The sequence below is a fragment of the Patella vulgata genome, chromosome 4 (assembly GCF_932274485.2).
Source record: "Patella vulgata chromosome 4, xgPatVulg1.2, whole genome shotgun sequence".
Classification (NCBI taxonomy): domain Eukaryota; kingdom Metazoa; phylum Mollusca; class Gastropoda; family Patellidae; genus Patella; species Patella vulgata.
Genome location: NC_065882.2, coordinates 64,870,222 through 64,894,498, shown reverse-complemented (window position 1 = coordinate 64,894,498; position 24,277 = coordinate 64,870,222). Strand labels below are relative to the sequence as shown.

General features: G+C 32.5%; 2 protein-coding genes across 5 annotated transcripts in view; one reads left to right on the top strand and one right to left on the bottom strand.

The window, feature by feature from the left end:
- LOC126818786 (phosphatase and actin regulator 4B) overlaps positions 1-12,510 on the bottom strand; it is a 62,869-nt gene extending 50,359 nt beyond the window's left edge. The window contains exon 1 of one of the 2 annotated variants that reach the window (XM_050546351.2): positions 12,355-12,510. In XM_050546351.2, the coding sequence (XP_050402308.1) occupies positions 12,355-12,469 (115 nt within the window). In that variant the 5' untranslated portion in view covers positions 12,470-12,510. Of the gene's footprint in view, positions 1-481; positions 800-12,354 lie in introns of those variants that run through there. The other variant, XM_050546353.1, reaches the window with a different exon arrangement.
- Positions 409-23,946, top strand: LOC126818793 (syntenin-1). Of its 3 annotated transcripts, none has more exons than XM_050546364.2 (8): positions 409-450; positions 18,210-18,306; positions 20,624-20,824; positions 21,119-21,280; positions 21,589-21,764; positions 21,958-22,129; positions 22,322-22,413; positions 22,671-23,946. In XM_050546364.2, exons 2-8 carry the CDS (start codon positions 18,256-18,258, stop codon positions 22,723-22,725), a joined length of 909 nt encoding a protein of 302 aa, XP_050402321.1. In that variant the 5' UTR covers positions 409-450; positions 18,210-18,255; the 3' UTR covers positions 22,726-23,946. The 3 variants fall into 3 exon arrangements, with proteins under 3 accessions (XP_050402321.1, XP_050402322.1, XP_050402320.1); XM_050546365.2 differs by lacking the exon at positions 409-450 and adding an exon at positions 920-1,066; XM_050546363.1 differs by lacking the exon at positions 409-450 and adding an exon at positions 17,362-17,504.
- Positions 23,947-24,277: the final 331 nt, after the last annotated feature.

The window sequence follows — 24,277 nt, the reverse complement described above, 5'->3', positions numbered from 1 at the left end:
TGGAAGACCATTGACATAAAAACAACATTCCATTTCAATTTATCTTTATGAGACAAGAATTCACCATTAAATTAACTTGGGACAAGAGTTTTCCATTAATAACTTAACTGATCAAAAAGCAGACCAAGATTCGTGCATAATATATGATCTAAGTACAGTACTTTAACACCATTGGGAATAACTTCAGTATACAGCTCAAATAATTATTCATTTAATTCAAGTCACAATTTGATCTCTATAGCTCGTAAACCGATCAATACCTGCCATTTTCAATTAAACAAAACGAAAGTATTACCATATATCTATATATAAAGTTAACAATAGACTTGACATGATTATTATCTATAATATAGTTCAACCATATAGTAACTAGATCACTGATAGGTAAATAGATATGAAGTGATCAGTTGTTATATGTACATACAATATTTAAATTCATCAAATATTAAGGTAGGTAAAATCAAATATTTCTCTAAATTACCTGTTATTTTTCTTCTTCGAAATCTTGCCATAAAGTTATAAACAGCCCTTGAACGGGGTGAAGTGGCATTACTATTACTGCTGGTACTAACATGATTAGAATTACCAGTATTAACTGGGCTACTGACACAGCCCTCCTGAGTCACCTCCCCTCCAGGAGGAGCAGGGCTCGGGCTAAGTGGCGGTTCTTCCAGTATATCGTTTGCAAGTAATTATCCAAAAATGTGAGAGTTATCTGGCTTAGAATTTAGTCCATGCACACAGAAAGCAACTCACTGTACACAAGTAATTGAAGCTTTAACTAGCAACACTGTATGTCAACTGATGTGGTTGGCTGAACTAGGTCATGTGACTATTAAAGCTGTGGGATGCTACAGGCTTACTGATTGTCAGATAAAACATCTAATATATCTGTATACAAGAAAGTGGTTCGGCACATAAACTCTGTTTCAACTTTTACAATCCTAAAAAAATTGGTTTTGTGAATATTGAATTTATAATTGCAACAAGTAAAGTAAGATTATTAAAGAACATTTAGTTAAAATGCAATGCTGTTAAGTTGAGAAGACCCTGAAACTTTTTTCAGGTAAGTAAAGTATGTTACTTAACTATAGTATATGGTATACCACATGTGTATCTTAAGGGATGGTGGGCTACTTAGGCTAGCATAAGATGAGGGTATAGAGGTTATATTGAGGAATGTATCTTAACATCCATAAATAAAGATGCATTCTTATCTTAATACAAGCTCTATAGCCCACCTGTATCTTATCAATAATATACTAAATATTCTAAATTTAAAACCTAATTGTATGAAATACACTCCTTAAGACTATATTTTAAGTGATAATGAAGTACAAATGAAACACCTCATTGGTGTGTTTATAATTATAAATCGAGTAATATCTGGTTACAATATTTTGGTTTGACCAATCCACACCAGTCTTACCAGAAATGAAATGGGGTTTAACATCGTACTATTCGACTCCGACTGGGCTCATGAAGACGGGCATACGCCATACAGTGTGCTATGAGGGAAATTTTGTTCAGATAGCAGGCTATGGCCTACTTTTATATCGACTGCCAACTGCCAAGGATTCTCTTAAGTGCACGCCAATGTGTAGGCTACATGGCACCTCAGTTTTTTGTCCTATCCGAATGACTATATGTTGTCCCTTGCCAAGCCCTTCGTCCTGCACCACTGACAAGGGGCAACCACGTCGGAAAATCCTGATGAACTTTCTCGGCCAGCGCAGGGATCAAACACAGGACCTCCCGATTAGCGTGCCAACGTCTTACTCACTGAGTCACCGTGGCTCCCTTACCAGAAAGGAATGGTCTTTGTTTATAGATGTGCATTTACATGCATGCATATGTTTTATATTGAATATAATAGGATAGTCTTGAAAATCAATTATTGATAAAGTTGTTGACACCATAATGTATTTGAAAAACCTGTAGCTATGCCAATTAAGATATAATATTACAGATTTTTGATTCCTTTTACAGTTCAAAAAACAAATAATCTATTATTACTTTCCTGACGCATCGTCCTCATGTACCTTACATATATGTATTTACTTTGCAAATTAATTATGTCTAGTACATAATACATGTATTTTAGTTCCCCTTTTTACAGTCTCAAAATTAAAATCTATTTATTATTTTCCCGTCGTGTCGTCCTCATGTACCTTACAAACATGTATTTACTTTGCAATTGAATTAAACGTCTAGTACATAATAAATCTTTGCCTTTTCCACTGCATGTTCAATAGAAAGATAGTATTTTATTAGCTCTACTCAAATGATAGCAATGTCAAACAATGCCATGAGTTTCAATATAGAATAGTGATTACATATTAGTAAACTATTTCATTTCGGTATTCTCATTTTTAGGTTGTACCATTCAAATATTTTGAAGAACTCTTAATACATGTATGAGTTCAGCTATTTATTTCTATACTGTAGCAAAAGATATGATGGAAGCTATATATTAAAAAAAAACTACAGATACCTACATTAAAGTCCTCCGTGTACCCTTAATTAAATGTCTTCAATACTTTCCAATCTTTCAAATTGGTGTGATCTAGCCTGAAAATGGCAATTTTTTTTTTCCCCGGGGGTGGGGTGGTGGTAAATAAGTTAATTTGTTCATCAAAATAATTTGTCAGTCATGTTTCTACCGTTTCTATTACTCAACTGCTAGTTCTGGTTGTGTCAGTGAAGTCACATTAGTAATTTCGAAAAAATTTATAAAAGTGGATTCTAGTACATGTAGCTGTCATTATTACATGTATGTAATGTTAAAATATAGAAGTAAATCCTCTTGATAGGGTTTGTGTTTAATTATTAAAAATTAGTGAATTGAAGATTTCTAAAGAAAGGACATGAATATAAACCATTTTGATTTTTGTTCAAAAACATAATCATTTTTTTAAAAAATTGACAATTAGCCAGTACGGTAGTGCTGACACAATTTTTCACTGAATAATGAATACACAATAACCTACCTGTACCCATTATTGAAATATATTGTCCCTCAAGAGTTAAGACCCTAAATATATGAACATTGATTGGGGAAAAATAAGAAAATTAGTTGTATAATAGCTAATTTTGGTTACCATGCAATATAGCAATTATTATTTTATAGTTTGTAAGAATTAACTTCAATAATTTATTGTGGGCTTATTAAGAAATTTAATTTTTCCTAGTCATTAGCAGTAGCATAATACTTTCAAAGAAAAACAAGTTTTATGGGTCAGAGAGATAATCTAATTATGCTCAAAATAAATTATCAATTACCAAAGCCTATAAGTATAACATAAAACTATAACACAGATTTGTTAGCTGTGCCAACCCAACCCATCACCTGAAAAGTGGTATTTTAAATTTTCTAGAGAGAGCAATTGATTGAAAAACATCATCCTGAAAGATTTTATCATCATATTCTATATAAATATATATAATACAATTTATTACAACACCTACTTTTAAGGAATTAATTTTAGTAAATTGGTTAAAAGGGAGTATGGCTCTGTTCTTTGTAACATTAAAATAGGTGAATTTGGTCTAAAACAGATATTAATGTAATATGTGTGTATATAAATGTGATTTCATTCGATTTTAATTTTTTTTATTGTTGTTTCTAATCAATCATGTTCAGGGAAATACGTGAACAATCCAATCTGAACGAAGTCCTATGCGCCTACTTAGTTCATTCTACAGACATTTTTTTTAAAAATTATTTTGTTGTTTGTTTATCAGCTATATTTAATTACTTCTGAATTGTCTTGTGAGACATGTTTTTGTATGCTCATTACACATTTCGCTCAAAACCAGAATACATGACTCTTGTACTGATTTTAAATTGTTTATTATGTCTTAAATATTGGATATCAGAATCCCATATTTTCATAAATTTTGTTAAACTAATAACTGAAATTTTTAAAAGAAAAGATAAAGATACGTGTACAAATAACAGTTTATTTTACTATCTACTATGTGATTAAAACAATTAAAATAACTCAAATTGTAACTTGGTTAAAAGCGGTTATTTTGGTTGTATTGTATTTTTTCTATGACTCAAATTTTAACCGACTTATATAGGGGAACAAAACAAATACATGCATGTCCATTTAGTCTTTGTATTCAAACCACCACAGCAATGAATAAATAATTGAATTTAGATACAATCTACATTTATAAAAGAGAGAGTTTAACAATGGTTATTGTTGTTTCTTTTAAATGAATGTGGGCAGAATAGATTTACATGTATTTAAAGTAGCCTATACAATACATCCAACTCACCGTTTTGAAGAGAGCTGACAATTCACCCAAGCATTTTAGACACTAGTAATGTATTTGAGTAGCTTTCATTTTTTTAAAAATAGATTGGGTGATTTGATGATATATTTGGACTAAAAACATATTCAAACTAATTAATCTATCAAAATTTTGCTTCAAATCCTTCTCAAAACATTGTCTTTAATTGCTGATTATTTATAATAATAATAATAATAATATCGTCATTTATAAAGCGCGTTAATACTGACGAAAACAGTTTCTAAGGCGCTGTTGGTTTTTATATTCATAAATATCTAAGCTTATTTAAATTCTCAGATTATCCACTGCCAAGGTCATTTATCATGGTTTTTATCCCAGAAACTGTTGTACATTTAAGCTCACCATCAAGTCTATCAACATATATTATCCATCAAGTGCTCACTACCGCTGAGAGATAGACAATATTCGCATGCAACATTTGACGTCACTTAAGCAGACATCCCTAATCGCCGGGTTGTCGGTTAGGGAAACCCTTACATTTTTGTCCTGTATGCACTCCATGGGTGTTTCTCAGGGAATCCAGTAGTTTTTCTAGTAAGATTATATACCAAAATTGCCATACTTTCATTGGATATAACCACCTGATAAATAGTTTTATGGTAAAGTATCTTTAAAAATAAATCATCAATTCATTATTCATTCATGCAGAACAGTAGGAGGTTAAACCCCATTTCATTTCATTTATCAGTATACATGCTAAAGTGCAGAAAGTTAAAGTTTACATCATGTACTTAGTGGTGCGAGTCACTGTCATTCAATTTGCACTACTCGACGATGAAACTGATCAGAAATTACAATAAAAGGTATAAAAAAAATAAATATAAATCAGATTTAGTACACTCATATTACACTAATAAAATGGGCTTTTGGACCCATTTTTGTCCATTTTAGGTTCCAGAGGATAGGTGTTTACCTCCTTTAAATACACAGAAATAAAAGGAAACGTGCTTTAAAAAAAAAATTGTCTATTTTTCCAGAAATCACATAAAGGGAGATAAATCCATTTTTCATGGCAATAAATTTTATTTTTAAAAAATGAAATGAAATGTTGTTTACCGTCCTACTGATTTCTAAACAAGGGGAAATTAATTCATATTGTTCATATTCAAAAGCATATAGATCTATTCTTTGGAACCTTAAAACAGATGAAAATGGGTCTAAAGACATGTATTAAGGTAATTTGAACGTATCCAGTATATAAATTCATAAAGTGATTTATATTCAATTTATTTTAAAAAAAATATTGTAATTTCTAATCAATTTTAATTGCCGAAATACATATACGTGAACAGTCCAAAATGAACGACAATCGGTTACGCCTGCTTAGTCAATTCTACGCATTTTCTAAAAATTATTTTATTGTTTGTGAATCAAGCATTACATATACTTCCGCATTGTCTTGTAGGATATGTTTTTCTCTCTTCATTACAAATGGCACCCGAAACCATGGAATACATTAGTGATTATAAAATGTTCATTGTGTCTTAAAGTAGCTAAGTCTCTAACTCAATATCATCCAAAGTCTTACAAGTTAAAAATATGAATTATTTGTCAATTCAAATCAACATTGATGTTGTGATCTTACCAGGAAAAAGTAGGCTTCTCATATCCAATATTTAAGATAAAATAAACATTTTACCATTGGTACACGAATCGTGTACCATAGTATGTTCCAGTGTCATTTGTAACAAGTGACCAGAAAGAACAAGGCTAGACATATTCAACAACTCATGTCAAACGGTGACGCCATATCTTATCTGGAGAGCATGCGCAATAAACTGGAATAACCAGACGCTAGAAATTGCTATACGGTTGAGACTCATGCCATATTTCGCTGGACATAATTGATTTGAAATTAAGAGTCGAAACGGAAACAATTGAATGTAAATCAGTTTATACACAATCAGATTACATAATTATATTTGTTGCGACCCATTTAGGTCAATTTCTAGGTCTCAAATATTAGCGATTTAGCTCCCTTAAATGTGGATATTAATATTAGGATTTCCTATTTTAAGAGCAAGATATTTGTTTTTAATATTGAATGTAAGAAAAATACTGAGTTATCGATTTAGCTTCTTTAAAACTTTAAGCTCCAGGTCTATAAAAGCTATATGTTTAATCATGGGACCCTCGATTATACAGTCCAAGGATGGTTTAATTAAATCAACTAAAATGTAATACATGTAATTGCAATATTTTAAAAGTTAAATCAAGGATAATACTGTGTTCAATTTAGATCTGATCCAATCCCAACACCTTATAGTTTGATTGTGCATGGTCTTGAATTTAACCTTTCTACTGACATGTTGGGTCCCACCCTCATCAAATTAATGACGTGAATCCATTTTTGTGACAATTACTATGAATAACCAACCAATTGCATTCAATGCAGAACATACATGGAAAGTATGAATTCATCACAGATCTGACAGATAAAAAATTGCATTTGCAAAATTGGCGAATAACTGAATAAATGTCTTGACAACAATAATATTGTTACCACTGAGGATAAATTCTAGCTTTAATATCAAGCCAATTTGAATATTTCTAGCAAGTTTGACAAACAAGGTGGTTCAGAAGTCTAACCCATCTTTTTACTCCCATATGTTTACTAGGCCTATATGCAAATGAATAAATTGGGTTAATTTTGTGTTAATAATAGTCTCATGCAATTATAAAGCTCTGTGGTAATTTTCCCCCAAAAAATACAAACGTTTCATTTGCTTTTGATTGGTTACATTTATAAAAACTCAAAGCGGATATGTAATGTCTTGATAACCGTGTCAATTGTCTTGTTATAGTCTGGTTGTCACTCATTATGCAATTGGCCAGAATGCTTTATTTACACAACTTACTTTTATGTACAACTGTTAAGCAATTTTGGCAAACACTTCTGAACGGTTCAATATTTTAAGCTGAAACTTTCAGACAAGCTAAATTAGACTGTTTATTTCTTTACACTTAAGAGTATAATTCACATACCCAAATCCACTTTGTTTCAACACATATCCTGTGAAATCTTTAGGGCATGCATCAGAAATATATTATCCACATTTTCATAGTGACAAGCAGTGGTGGAGCTGTCCTTATGAGCATTAAGTTACAGTGAGACGTAAATTAGGTACCAATAAAACCTCAATCAAGCTTACTCAAGGCAAATGACATTAATCAACAAGTTTAAAATCTTTAATTCACTTATCCCATCATTATAAACTTGCCACATTAATAATAATATCAACATGAAACCAAATCCCAAACTATTGTATACAATTATGCTTTCTCCAAATTTTATCAGTTGTCAATCTTTTGTAACTCACCAACTGTGCTCTGACTCAGATAAGAAGACAAATGGGGTTTAACGTCCCAATGTGGGAAATTTTGCACTGCCTACTCTTCAACAAAATTGAACAACAAGGGTTTTTTTATGTGCATGTCCCTTCTGAAGGACTAGACACTAATCCTTGTCTTGTCAGATCCCCTCCCCCACCCCTTATGTACCACTAACATGGGGAAAACCACACTGGAAAATCCAGAGAAACTTTCTTGGCCAGGACAAGGGTCATCGAACCCTAGATCACCTGGTGATAGAGCCACTCGCCGAGCCCCTGTGGCTCCCCCTAAGTAAAAGACACTCAACCTGATATATTATTACACCAGACAACAGATTGGCATTTGTAATTATACATGCATCAATAATGTTAGACATGTTAATATCGATTTTGTATTTAGTGGGATTACATCGATGAATATAAAATGTCAAAAGTCTTCTCCTTTCATTCTCAACATACTTTTTCAATTGTCAGATATTTTCTTTTTAGCTGAGGATCCACGAAAATAACATTATCAATTAGAAAACTTGAAATTCATGAACGATTCGTAAAAGCTTACATTATTCAAAGCTTACATTATTTATTTACATTTTAATAAACGTATAAAACAACAATATATAAACAAGAGCATCATAATATTTCATAGCCAGGGTCCAATCAATATGTAATAGTAGTAATAGTACTTATCAAATTCTATTTATAGTGCCATATGTTGCTGAATTTCACTGAATATTTAAAAAGTAAGCAATAATTAATACTGCTGACTATTTGATATCAAAATAAAAAGTGAAAGTCAAATTTCATTTTGAATAAAATAGAAATTGCCAATAAAATATTAATTATAATAGACATACAATGTTTGCACCATCATACAATCTTTTAAGTTGCCTGTAGATTAAACAAATGTTTAAATTTAATATGTAAATTCATAGATGAAAATAGTTTTATATCAGTTAATGATAATAATATAATTAATGTACGGGATCGTTACAATATGTCAAATTACACAGAGTGTCGGAATACCCAGTTTTCTCAAAACCGGTAATATTGTAACTTCGAAAACCGGAAGTATTATTATAATGTAGCTTCGAATCACCAGAATGTTATTCCCTTTAAAAATGATAAACCTTTCTGTACATTCAAAATTTTATTACATTAATTTTTATTTCATTTAACATGCGTAGGCATTTTGAATAGGTCAAGTCTGTCGTTAATTTATCTTCTTCGCGGTCATCAGTTCATCACACTCTTGTCTTTGCTATGACGTGTTCATTGATAATGGACGTACTCGATTGAACGTTCCGGAATTGAATTCCCTCAATCCCAAAAATAGTGACAATCGTGTGAAAATGGGTACTTCGGGCTACAACGCATGCGTCAACTGGATATCTCATCCAACCATGCAGCCGAAACCTGTTCGTCGTGTTTAATTACGTCACAATTCTACTCACACCACCTCTGTCATTGGGACTGACAGAACTGTGACGACTGAATTCTGCGTCACTTGATTGCAATTCTGTCAATTCGGGACGTTCCGGACTGTGAATCGAGCATCCAAGGTCGTCGTCACACGGTTCGAAGAGATCCGTAGGGTGACCAAACTTATAGGTTATTTAGGTTCAATCGGCATGCTAGGAATATTTTTATGACTGTGAATTCGGCAGAAAATTTGTGGATATTCTTGAGTATTTGTCACAACTGTCGTACAAGAGATCAGGGGTCGGATGTGACAGAGTGCACTGTAACATCAGTTATTGTATACATGTACATCAAGATTCATAAACCCCCTCTTCAACTTGTTTCTCAATTCATAAAATCGCCATAAGCTTAACTATCTTTACTGTTTTCATAATCACATAATTTTTATTCTCATTATACAATAATTACTATAAGGGCACACTACTGACTAGATTATAGATAATGAATTAGCCACATCACATGTCATTATGCAAGAACAACTCATTCAATATTTAAACTGTCTGTTTGTACTATTGGATATAATGCTTTGTCAAAGAATAAAAAAGATAATAATTAAAGAGAGGTAATATTTATATGTATGTTAATGCGACAACTCCTACCTCATCTTGAGAAGCTGACCGAAACATGGTCCCTTCAAAATTACTTTTCAAAAAGTCTAAAAAAATAATACTGCTTCACCATGGGACATCATTCTCTTTAATTGCACTATCTAAAATTCCACAACTGATGGATGTTATGTGCAATAAAAAAGATGTACATTGTATGACAAAATTCTTTCCTCTGGCCAGGAGCAGCATTTAGTTAAAATATGGATTTATTATATAAGATTTAGAACTACAAAATTAAGAAAGTTAGTCTTGTCTACATACATAATATTAATATTGATAGTCTGTTCTTAAAGATGCATTATGTATCATTAATTATATAAAGAGTTAGCCATTCAAGAGTTCAAAATTAGAAAATTATGAGTGTTTCACGTTTTGTCAATAAAGATAGTCAAGTACCAATGCTACAATAATAAACAAAGTCTTGATTAACTTATTTACCTTGAATTATTAAATGATAATTGACTTTTAATCCATTTAAAATCAAGGCCATCCGATGGTCTAGATAGTTGATTATGGGCTTGCCACGTGAAAATATAACTAAATCATATAACATTTGAAGCCCCCCCACACAAAAAGATGTGCGTTAATGTATCTTTAAGAGCAGTTACCTTTTCCATATAGTAAGTACATTGTAGGTCTTGACATTTTAATTTGCTTTATAATATTATGGAGATAATGATTTTCTGCCCTTTAAATAAGTGTATACTGTAAAAATATACTTTCATTGAATGTATGTTATCTTCAAATCTATTAACTTTCAGTAGGCTGGATATCCAATATTGTCAATTACTTATTTACTAACAGCCTGAATCTAATTCTGTAAGCTTACATGTATCTCTATTATTAGGGATAAGTAATGCAACCAAAAATAGTATTGTAATTGAAATATTTCTATGTGTCATATGACAATCTCAAATTTTAGTTATATTTTGTGTTTTAAAAATAGGTTAGCTTACTAGTGTGGTTGCTTGCTCTCAAAGGTCTATTAACCAATCTAATGAATGACTTTCTCTGTCAACTGCAATGACATTGTTCTCAAATTTTATGCAGATTTTGACAATTCAAAAACTTGAATATTAATATTTAAAAAAATATTTGTTTAAATTAATAAATATCAAGATGGATTGACTTGAAGAAATCTTATCATAAATATAGTGTTTAGGTGAAATGTACCACTTACACTCTTACAGTTACAGTACACTGTAATATCAGCAATATTTAAAGATGGCAAGTCGCTAACTTAATATCATCCACAGTCTTCGACATTGCAAACACGATTAGTTAGTCAATTTAAATCAACATTAATATAATAATAATAATTTATCATTTATATAGCGCCGAATATCCAACACAAGTGTTGTTCAGTAGCGCTTTACAAACACAATATATAGATGTTTGTGTTGTTATCTTACCATGAAAAGGTGGTCTTCTGATATCCAATATTTAAGACAGAATGAAAATTTTAAAATTGGCACACAAATCACATGCCAGAATGTTTTCGAGTGCCATTTGTAATGAAGTGACACGATGAACAAGGCTAAACATATCCCACGGGAAGATACTACTGTTGTGGGCTGGAATAACCAGATGCCAAAGACTACTATTCAATTTGAACTCTTCGTATATTTCGCTGGACATGACTGATTAGAAATTACGTTAAAAACAGAAACAATTGAATGAAAATCAGTTTATATACCCTAGATTAATTTCATATTACATTATTATTTGCATTGTGACCCATTTGTGTCCATTTCTAGTTGCCAAAGAATAGAGATTTAGCTCCTTTATAGACAATTAAAACCAAAAATTGTGAACATGAAATAAGAGAAGAATTAGGAAATGTTATACTGATCCTGAGATTCTAAAACATATAACCAAAAGTAGCCAAAGCCACACATGTCACAACTAGTGCTGGGTATTGCCACTGCAGTCACAATACGATACTTATTGCGATTCAGGTACCACAAAATGGTAGAATTGTAGGTACATACATGTATGACGTGCTAAAATGCATTATTTAGCTGTGAAACATTGAATCTTCAGTTATTCTGTCACTCTGGATATTTTGAAAACATTTTAATATTATTATTTTATTTTAGCCCTATTGGTGGGTGTTAATAGTATTCAAAATAAGGTTGTTTTTGTTAAATGAGAATACAAAGTTAAGGCGATTTGTGGAATTTATATGTGCATTCTTCCAAGTTTTCATTCAAAACAAACAAAAGATGACAGTATTTTCAATAATTTTGTCCATACTATTATAACTATATAGTATATATCATGGTTTGATACTCATTGGATAGCTTCTTCAGTTCTTGTTATGTTATTGATAATAAATGGTAAGTTTCGGGAGTCCAGTCACCTATTATTCTCGCACAAAATTTAATAATAATTCAAATCCGAGTTATTAAAACTGCATTTTGACTAGCAAGAAACGATGAGCAAAAGCAATGAAAGCATAGTCAACGTTACTAGTTTGAATGTATTCAACCGATCAAACGTGAAGAAATTGAAATTGAATGAAAATGACAAAAATCGCTCGTTTTTGGGCGTGGACGTTGTCAGTTGTCGTGTTCGTTCAACTGTTGAATAGAGATGATGAATCAGATTACCTGGTCTTTCTGTATTCAAAGCATTTAAAACGTCAATAGCCGGTTGTGGGTCACTATTACTTCTCTGGCGCTGATAACTTGGTTTGTCTGCCGTCCCATCTGTTTTGGTGGCCATAACGAGATTCGGGAATTTCGAGCACTTCCGGTTTAAGGTCAGATTCATTGGAGTCTGGTATGATGACGACTACAATCCTGCAGCTGGATTCTATTGGACTCCCCATATTTTATAAAGATCTCGTGAACTGGCATCTCCCAGCCTTTAACCCCAGTGACAGTAAAATCCCTAAGAGTTAGAGGCCATGCTAGCCGCCACTAATTTAAAGGCTCCAGATATTTGACGTTTAAAGTAACAATAAATATATTGTTATTAATTCATAAAATAAACCATGTTCAGTATTTGCATTGAGTCAGAAAACTGCAATTGAACTGCATGTGTAAATCCATATATTCTAAACAACAGAGTTTGAAAACTTTTATCTCTTAAATCAGTTAACAACCGGCGTTTGTTTATAGTGAAAGTCGTTATCAAGATATCAAGAAGGGCGAGTGGGGGGGTCGAATGGTTAGCGCATGCGCGTTGTATCATAAGGCCTGTCATTGAGTCAGCTGGCGTGGTTTCGATCCCCCGGTTGTACGTGACAAGGAGTAGGGTCGCCTGTCCAACCTCGTGGGTTTTCTCCAGGTCCTCCGGTTTCCTCCCACTGCTAATAAAGACCCCTACGCGCAAGAGAATTATTGAAATAAAACGGAACCATATGTTAGTCCCGAAAATACCTAGTTTGTGTCTAGTGGACGTTGGGAATTTCCACTTAAGTTTAACTGAGAAAATAAAATTAATTAATTTAGAATAATTTTGAATTAGAGTAGAGTATTTTGCACGAGCGTAAAACTCTTTGAAAACCATAGGTAGAAAATAACTCTACGACTCGTTAATAGACAGTTAAAACGTTTAAGGCAGATTTTATCATAAAGGAGCAAAATCTGTAACTCTATATTGTCCATAATATTCGAAATTAAAAAAACGAATTGGAATTCAATATTGAACCATTTCAATCAATATTGGTGCTGTTATCTTATGAAAATATTGGATCCTATATCCAATGTTTAAGATACAATGAACATTTTAATATCAGTACACGAGTCGTGTACTCTATAGTTTCGGACGACATTTGTAATGAACAAAGACAAACATATCCTACCAGACAATGTGGAAGTAATTAGTGATGGTTTATTACTAAACGAAAAAATAATAATGAAAAAAACGTGTAGAATGGACTTGGTAGACATAAAAGACTGTCGTTCAAATTGGACTGTTCGCGTATTACACCATTGATTAGAAATTACAAAAAAATAAAATTTAAAAAAAAAAATAAATATAAATACATTCATATTACATGTGTACTTTCAGACCCATTTTCGTCCATTTTAAGGTACAAAAGATCTTGGATCTTTGTGAAGAAATCTGATTAAAATAAATAGAGGATATTTGTCGTTTTGTCGTGAATAACATATTTTATTTCATCTCTAAGCAAGAAAACTTTATATTTTCACGAATGCATGTTCTATTTATTTTATGATTTTACAATCATTTTAGGTAAAAACAACATGGACTACTGCTAGCCAGTGGAATAACACTTTTATTTCACTGATAAAACGCGGTATTCCACTACTGATCATAAAATAAAGATCTATATTTCGTTTCGTTGTTTATACTTTCGATGGCCTACACCGCATGAAGATCTGACCAGTTGTACTGGGGCTTACGAGCGGCTTTTGACCCTATGACGTAAGATATTGATTAATCAATCAGCGTTGACGTTTCTAGGGGTTTACCCACAGTAACAGACGGTTTCATTGGCTAATTCCTCATATCAGCCAGAACGTGTGTTATATAACAACTCTTTCAGATCCTAGTGTTGAGAAGACAAGTAAAACGAAATTCTGAACTATAAAAAACGAAACGAAATAGGATTTTTTGCTTTAATCAGATTGTTTGTGAAGCGTCCGACGGAAGGATACATCACATGACATTCAAAATGGCCGACGTATGGCCGGTAAGTTTTTCCAGAGATAAACAAAGGGTAAGCTTATCTTTGGGAGCCGAGATTGACTGAATTAGTCATCTGTATAACTCCAACCATTTGGGAGACGAATATCATTATCTTTTTTAATGTAAATTCTTTAAAACAGAAATAAGTAAAAACATTGCTACAAAATATGTAAATAGACCATCAATTCTAATTGTTACTGTTAATACCATTCATATAAGTTCACAGAGGGTTTCTTCGAACCAGGAACTCGTCGCTAACTGCCACCCATCTTGTTGTTCTTCTTGGCGAAAAAGCATAAGGCTCCGTCAATTTAAGTTCAATCGACATGAAAATTGGCATGCCCCTTCTTCGAAGAATTCTGAATCAATTTGGTGAATTAGATTTTTATACGTCCACATTTTCATGTGAACGTATTATGCCGTCGCCCCTGTCTGTCCGGACGTCCGTCCACAATTTGTTTGTGGACACTCTACAGATCATAATTTTTATCCGATTTTGACGAAACTTGAAATATAGGCCTATCTCTCAAAGATCTCGGTTCCTGTCGATATTTGCGCATATCGGATCATAACTTCCTGAATTATGTCCCCAAATTGTATGAAAAATCGCGTTTTTAGCTTGTGGTCCTCCTAGTGGTCACAACTTTTATCCGATTTAAAAACAAACGTTTCAATATATCACCGTTACACCCTAATGATGGTTGAGTTCGAATTTCGTGAAAATCAGATCAAAACTGTCGGACAAAATGGCCGCCCTTCGTACGCAAATAGTGTTGAGACATGCATAGGCGTACGGGAAATTTTTTTACTGGGGGGGGGGGGGGCGGTGGTGGTTGGTGCCCCAAAAATGTAGTTAGGTTCTTAGTATGTTACATAATAATCATAATATCTCTTTTGCGATGAATAAGTTCTTAATTTCTAAATCATCAATAAAAGAGAACTAAATTTTATTTACTTGTAATATTCACAACTAAAAACAGTTGTTTATGTAACTGTAATTCGTGGCTTACTGTACTCCAAACAATAGAGGGTTCGAGTCTTAAGATTTCTATTTAATTGCCTAACTATAGACACTCTGAATTTAAATTCGCTGTTAAATTGGACGCATTCAAGAACACAATATTTTTTTATACAACTTTTACAAAGTACAATTGTGTGCCCAAATTTTCCCAGCATTTAGTGCCCAAAATGGGGGGGGGGGCCCACCCCCAGCTCGTACGCCTATGGAGACATGGTATATCAGGGTTGTGGACCTTGAATTTAAATTTATGTTTATATCACAATGTCTTGGTTCCTTTCGAAAATCGCGCATATCCGGACGTAACTTCCTAGATTATGGACCCTGATTGTAAGAAATATCGCATTGTTAGCTTGTGGACCCGCTAAAAGTCACAATTATGATCCGATTTAAAAAAAAATAACAACAAAAAACATTCGAATATATCACCATTACTTCGTAATGTCGGTTGAGTTCAAATTTCGTGAAAATCGGATCAAAACAAAATGGCCGCCCCTCGTACGCAAATAGTGTAAATATATATATGGTATATCAAGATCGCTTGTAATGAAACTTGAAATACATGTTTATAACCCAAAGATCTTGGTTTCTTTCGATATTCGCGCATATCGGATCGTAACTTCCTGAATTATGGCCCTTGATTCAACGAAAGATCGCGTTTTTAGCTTGTGTTCCCTCTAGAGTTCACAATTTTTATCCGATTTTAAAAAGCGTTTAAATATATCACCATACACCATAACGTAGGTTGAGTTCGAATTTCAGACTAAAATTGGGTAGGCCTTTGCACAAAGCATTGGCTGAATGTAATTACGGCTAATGAAAGGCATTGTTGTGTTAATAAGTTACACCCTATTACCGGCAGCTGTGACAGTAGAGGCAATAATTAAGGAACACAAGTTTTAGAAATGAAATAAAATGAAATGAAATGGTCTTTAACGTCCTACTGTTCTGCTCCGACTGGGCTAATGAAGAAGGGCATACGCCATACAGTGTACTTTGAGGGGAATGTTGCCCGGGCAGCGGCACTATCGTCTACTCTTATCGAATTCCAATTGCCAAGGGATCTTCTGGTAAATTTTATAATGACGGGATTTCTGTGACAGCAGTAAAATAATATAACATTTCAAGTGCCCTTTCAAAGCAAACCTAATGGTTTTGTGATTTTTAAAAAAAAAAAAAAAAAAGATTTCCCATATTAAAAATGACTTATTTTAAGCATATAAAAATTTAAGAGTTAAAGGAGCTAAATCGCTAACATTTGGGACCTAGAAATTGACAAAAGTGGGTCGCAACGCATATAATACTGTAATATGAATGTACGTGTATATAAACTGATTTACATTCAATGGTTTCGGTTTTTACTCCAATTTCAAATCAGTAATGTTCGGCGAAATAAGCCAGCAGTCTCAAGCGAGTGCAAATTTCTAGCGTCTGGTTATTCCAGTCTACATACGCCGTTTGATTTGGTGCAATGTGTCTAGCCTCGTCCCTCTTGATACAACTGGGGCTGAAGGGCATTATGGTACACGATTCGTGTACCAATGGCAAAATGTTTATTTTGTCTTAAATATTGGATATCAAAAGCCCATCTTTTTCCGGTAAGATCACAACATGAATGTTTATTTAATTTGACAAATAATTCGTGTTTTCAATGTTGAAGATTTTGGATGATATTGAGTTAGAGACTTAGCTCCTTTAAGAGAGCCGAAAAGAATCCACCTCAACAGTGATCGACTACTTGTTCAAGACTACCAAAATACAACGAACAACCCCAAATGCGATAAAAAAAAAAAATATCCCGAAAATAAACAAATGACACAAATTAGACCTCATAATACTATAACATTACTTTACAGTAAGAAATACTAACACAGAATGAAAGATTAAATACTGATGTGGACACCTGAATGACTATTGCCGTCAGTCTATTTTTAGATCGTAGCTTTTGTTTACGTTGTGGTCTTGTGAGTCGGTGATGTCAGAAGCATATGACCACTGACGTCATTTAATTTCCGTGAAATAAATAACAAGTCACGATCGAAGTGTTTCGAAATCATATTAATTTGGACTAACAACCGTTAGGTAGGTTTTATTTAACAGCTTTCGAAACATTTGATAATTAGAACTCATTAATTTATAATCGTATTTCTAGAGTTTTATGCTTTGATTTGTAGACAGGAGTGTATAATTGTGGGTTGGGGAGGGCCTAGACTGAAAACTGACAAACTTGAGGTTGAAACAGCAGGAATTTGACGTCCATTAGTTGCCGGAATAATAACCCGGTATGGCCTATATTTAGGACACAAGACACGTAGTGGCAGTTTCAGATCTGTATTTTGGCTATTAATATTTACGTATAAAAAAAAATTGGTTTGATCTTGGTAATTTTTGAATACATTTTTTTATGTAGATTATCCATGAAGTATTATAAAGGACAGTCATGGTGTCATGTGATTGTGATGGCATAAATCAAAATGAGCTTTTAATATAATGTACTGTTTCTATGTAGTTTGTAGGGCCAAATTGGATGTCCAAATATAGTCATAGTATATAATAGTTTGATTGAAGTACAAACACTATTTTATTCAGTCTTACAAGTTCATAATAGATCTGAAACATTATTATGCGTCCAGAGTCCTATTCAGTAACTACTACTAACAACAGTAGCCTACCGGGTAGCCAGAATCTCCAACTTTTAATTGTCTCACATGTCTTATATTTTTTTGACCACCTTCTACATAATGACCACAATATTGTATGTAAATGTTTTGTCTCGTGTTTTTTCAGGATATAATTTTTTAAACAGAAGTGAAAACTCATTACTACAGTCAAAATGTCACTTTATCCATCTTTAGAAGATATGAAAGTAGACCAACTACACCAGGTGAGAGATGTACATATGATATGAAATGATTTTGTGCTAATGTTTGTGCTTTGTTTTATGGATACCCTTCCCCTACACATAATTTATAGAGGACCTAGTAGTACATTATTCGAAAAGAATGGTCAAAATTTTTGTTTCATTAAAGATACATTGTGGACAATTAGATAAAGAGCTGGCAATTTTCACTATAATAGTTAAAAACTAGATGATGTGAAGGGAATATGCTGAAAATTTCAGTCAAATTGTTTCACTCTAAGCCGAGAATATCCTTATTTTAAAGTAGCTAAGTCTGTAACTCAATATCATCTAAAGTCTTCGACATTGAAATCTCGAATTATTTGTCAATTTAAACCAACATTGATGTTGTGGTCTTACCGCGAAAAGATGAGCTTCTGATATCAAATATGTAAGACAAAATAAACATTTTTCCATTGGTACACGAATCGTGTACCATAATGTGTTTCACCGCCATGTGTAACAAGGGACTCGACGAACGAGGCTAGACATAGGCCCTATTCCACAAGTCATATCAAACGGTGACTTCATATTCTTATCTGGAGAACATGCGCAATAAATACTATCGGTGTAGACTGGAATAACCTCAATATAAAAATAAGGTCTTTTGTTTTTACTTCATTTTAATGACATAAAAATAATAACAAAGTAACAAATATTTAAGCATCCAAATGTTCCAATTCTGTTTCAACCTGTCCATGTTATCATCAATAATGTATAGGATGTTATAACTGTATTAGACAACAATGAAGCGATAAAAGGGAAAAGTTTGTGTTGTTCTATCGGCCGTTTTGATAGCTACGGCCGGGTTCGATATAAGAAGGGGAGGTTGGATGGCCGAATGGATAGCACGTGCACGCTGTATCATAAGACCTGTCATTGAGTCAACTGGCGTGGTTTCGAATCCCTGTTTGTATGTGACAAGGAGTAGGGTCGCCTATCCAACCTCGTGGGTTTTCTCGCAAGCGAATTATTGAAAGAAAATTAAACCATATGTTAGTCCCGAAATGACCTAGTTTGTGTCGAGTGGACGTTAAACCCCATTTCTCTCTCTCTCTCGATATAGGAAGATATTCATTTACCCTTGCAAACTCGTTTTTTCTCATTCAAGCGTATGCCGTATTGAAAATGAAATATTACAATACAAGAATGCTACATGTAAATTCAAGTATACAATATTTGTGCCCATTAACCAAGTCAAATAAATAGCGTTTTTTTGGATCATGCGATTTACAGACCACCATAATCAGTCTACCGGTACCTCTCAGTATAGTTAGCTTTATTCACATTTCTGCCTACATAAAATATATTTTAATCAGAAAATCAATGATTCCTTTGAAAAGTCAAAATGGGTATACACAATTCGTGAGGAAACAGGGATAATTCTAACAGTACTATCGGTCGTGTGGAAAAGTGATTGAGAAGTCACGTGATATAAAAAAGCTATACAGCGTTTGCAATCTTTGTGAAATGAACACTTATAACATTTTTTATTGCTGTTTATTTATCATTCAACAATAAAATGCTGTGAATGACATTGAAAGGAGGACATATTTTCACAAAATAGAGTAAAAAAAAATTGCGGTATCTTCAGAAAGGAAGGTTGTCATTCGACAATACTCATTTATTTTAGAGACGTTATTTTTAGTACAGGAAGCTATTACGGGTAGGACTATCGTGTGCTTAGTAAGTTAGTTGTAACTGAAGTTAGTCTATTCAGCTATTATTATTGTGCCCACAGGAACTAAAATGCTTTAAATGATCACAAAGTATTGTTCAATTTCAAAGAATTTGTCAGAGAAAATCGGCTTGTCCGCGGGTGGACAGAATGCGAAATAGCTGTCCAACAAAATGATTAACCTGTCCCGGACGTCGGGCGATGGGAATTGTGCACCGCTGTATAACTGATTAGAAATTACAGTAAAATATTAGCGATTTAGCTCCTTTAAAATCTTTGTAGCCTTGATTATCATTGTTAGCGCTGTCACAATAATTAACAAAGTCTCAATTATCCTTTTTTGCATTAATCATCAACAGACCTTAAACAGCAGATCGGATTCAAATCCAAGGATAATCCGACAGATAAGATGGCATTGAGAGATGATTATGGTCTTTTCATGTTAATAGATGTCTAATTAATAGTTTATATAACATTTCAGGCCTTAAGAATAATGCATGTTTAACTAGAGTGTTAATGACAAGACACGACTTCAAGTGTAATATTATGTAAGCTAATGTGGGATTCATTAACATTTCTACCAAATTTTTCAGTATTTAATTTTTGGTTCTATTTTCTTTTTAGGCTCAAAGACACCATGAACAAGCATCACAACAACCACCAGCTTTACAGTACCCCCATCCAGTAGCTCCTGGTGGTCAGCCTAGTGCCCCCAGAACACCATCACCATCATTATATCCTCAACTAGGAGACTATATGGGTCTCTCACTTACACCTGAATTAGTTGCACAAAATATGCCTGTGGCTGTACCTACTCCAATGCCCGTAAGTATAATAAATAATTAATATTTCAGAATTTTAAATTCTTAATTATACTATTTTATGAATACCAGTGGCTTGTTTCATTAAGCGTTTGTAAAGTTCAGTAGAGTTGTAGACTAAAGTAAAATTCTCGATTTACGTATAATGATAAAATTGATAAAGCACCAATCAAACACGATATGCTGGCGGCCGATCGGCACTTTCTCATTTTATGTAAAATGCATTGTCAATAAATAAATAAACAGTATTTGCAGACATAGATTATAGTATTTATTTTATCTGAACTTTATTTTAAAGGTTGGAGTAAGACAAAATGGAGCTGGACAGATGCAGGTAGCCCCCATATCTGGAGACAGTAAAGGTTTAGTAAGAGCTGAAATAAAACAAGGCATTCGTCCTATTATTTTATGTAAAGATGAAAATGGTAAACTTGGTCTGCGTGTTCGTCATGTAAACAATGTAAGTAATGTTTTTGATGTTAAAATATGGTTTTACATAATTAATTACTTTTCAGGTACTTGTGTTCAGTTTAAATATATGTTTCACTGACAGAGTTTATTTTTAAAATCAAAAAGCATTATGTCAAAATGTTTCCTTGACTTTAGATAAGAAAGTTTGCTGACAGAAGTGAATTAGCTAGAGATCGAGTAGCCAAATAGGCTTGAATGCTTAGTATTTTGTTAATTGATTCTGTTTAGGCTGATATAATTAAATGATTAAAATTGAAGTCAGAATAAAGACAATGTAGATATTATTTGATATTTTAGGGTTTATTTGTGGCCTTGGTGCAGAATAATAGTACTGCAGCTTTAGCAGGATTGAGATTTGGTGATCAGATTTTACAGATTGATGGAAAGAGTGTAGCTGGTTGGGACAATGATAAAGCTCATAGAGTCTTTAGAGATGCTAATCCAAAAAGAATTGAATTAGCTGTCCGAGACAGGTATTTATTTTATGAAATGGTTGTTTTCAAATTGACAAATATCGCCACCAGATAACATACAGGATTCTATTTTATGCAATTTGTTGGTCATATTTATACTTTTTGATTGTAAGATGCTAAACATTTAAATTGAGGCAAATTTTAGAATTGTAAGAAGAATTATGGAAATTGTAAACACATTTGTTTATTTCAGACCCTTTGAAAGAACAATTACCATGCAGAAAGATAGTGTGGGTTATATTGGTTTCGTATTTAAAGATGGCCGAATTAAGTCCATTGTGAAAGATTCATCTGCAGCCAGAAATGGTATTTTGACAGATCATCAGCTTATTGAAATTAATGGTCAAAATGTTGTTGGTTTAAAGGTAGGTTCTGTTTCCTTTGACATCTTTATTCCCTTTTAAAAAAGACTGTTCGTCAGATTTTATTTTATAAATTAGTCTTTGTTGAGTTTATTGTATCTCTTGAAGGAAAGTAAAATGCAACTCAATTATAAATTATGCAAAAACATAAAAGTAAAAAAATTTGATTTATAAATTATGCAATCTGTGTTTTAGGATAATGAAGTTGGCGAAGTAATTGATGCAGGCGGTCGAACGGTTACTGTAACCATCATGCCATGTTTCCTGTTTGATCACATTAAGAAATGGTAAGTTTTACTGAAATTAAAAACGTTATTTCTTTTGGTATATAAAGCCCACTAACCAGTTTTCTGGACGTTACAGTTTCTTGAATTTAGTTAGACATCTTATAAAGTTTACATTCCAAAGAATTTGATTTTAGGGTTTTATCCATCTTCTTCAAGATTTTCATCTCGGTCCTTTAATATAGTCTTACATACACATCTTGTTATATATTTATTAAAGCTATGATGTTTTAATTACATATATTATTTGTATTTTACAGCATGGGAAACAGTTTAATCAAAAAGTTAATGGATCATTCAATACCTGATCTGTAAACATCATCTTCTGGAAATAAGCCATCTGTATAGTGTATTCAGAGTTATCTCCTTGTAGTGAACTCATGTGTATAAACTTCTTGTATCTATGTTTTAAACATAATAACATAAACTTAATATACAAGATATTTGGTGTTAAATAAAAACTGTGAATTTTTAACAGAATAACTGCATAAACAAAGAAAAAACACCCAATAAAACGACAACTTAAAAAGCAAAAACTGTGATTTCTAATTTTGACGTGTTTATGTACTTGTTTTTTTTAATGTGCCCTTTCATAATATCGGTATCTTACACCTTATGTGTCAATTATTGAAAGTTATTCTAAAAATTAAAAGTGATTTTTTTAAAAAAAAGGAAGAAAGCTGCTGCACTTTTAGAACAACAATCTGGAGTAATATTAATGAATTGTTCAGTTGTTTGTAATTATTACCGGAGTCTATTTCCTATAAAACGTGGATATTAACAAAGGTTATATTGCATGATCTGGTGTTTGAAATAACTGTAACTATTTGATAGGAATGTGTTGTGGATTAATGAAACAATATAATCACAATAAACATATGGTTGTATCGGATCTGCCTAGAATTTTAATTTTTTAGTTTTGATTTAAGATGTTTGTTGGAATTTTTGTTTGTAACCATGTGAGTTATACCGTATGTAATTATGTGTTCATATTGCTACTATAAAAAATTAGTCATAATTTTCTCTGATATTGTAGTATAACAATATTCTCACTATCATGTATCAATTCAGTGTTTTTCTAAATTTTCAAGTTTCTTACTTAAAATTGTTTTAAATTTTGTCTCCCTTATATAATTGTTCTATAGAACATATGTATAATAAACTATTTATTCTTTCTGTATGCTATCATGAGAACAGTGTTTATTGTGATTTAAGACATTTGTTGGGTGTATATTGTTAGTAGTAGATTTGTCTTTTGACATTAAATGTTTGAACTCAACGCTAATTAGAAATAATGTGAACATAAATATATTTGACTTCACTTAATAACTAAGAAATTACTAAAAGAATATTATAAATAAACTTTATTACAATCTACATTTTATTTTAGCAGTATATGCTATACTTAGTTATGTTATTTTTTATAATCATTTATTAAAGTCAACCATTTGCAATATAGCAATTATTGTTAAACACACTTTGTTTTTTTATGTACATAATTGAATATTGCTTTAATTGAATAAATCATAAAATTTCTGATGTCTTCTCTTCATGATAATGTTAAAATGTACACCAATTTCTGCTCTGAATTGTCTTTTGTACCATCTCAAAGAGGTGATTTAATTGAACACCTATCCTATGGTGGCTTGAAGTCAACATCCTACCTCTTCTGCCTTTCTAGTACAAATAAGTCGAAGGCTGGGAAGACTGTGAAGACCATCTAAAATTGGAAGACCATAAAAGAAATAGTTTGTCTTATACACATTGTTAACTATTAGTGGTTTTTAATTATGAATATCATTTCCCATTGACATTCATAAAAAAGTAAACAGTTTACATGCTAATATTGATGCTATTAAGGAATGAA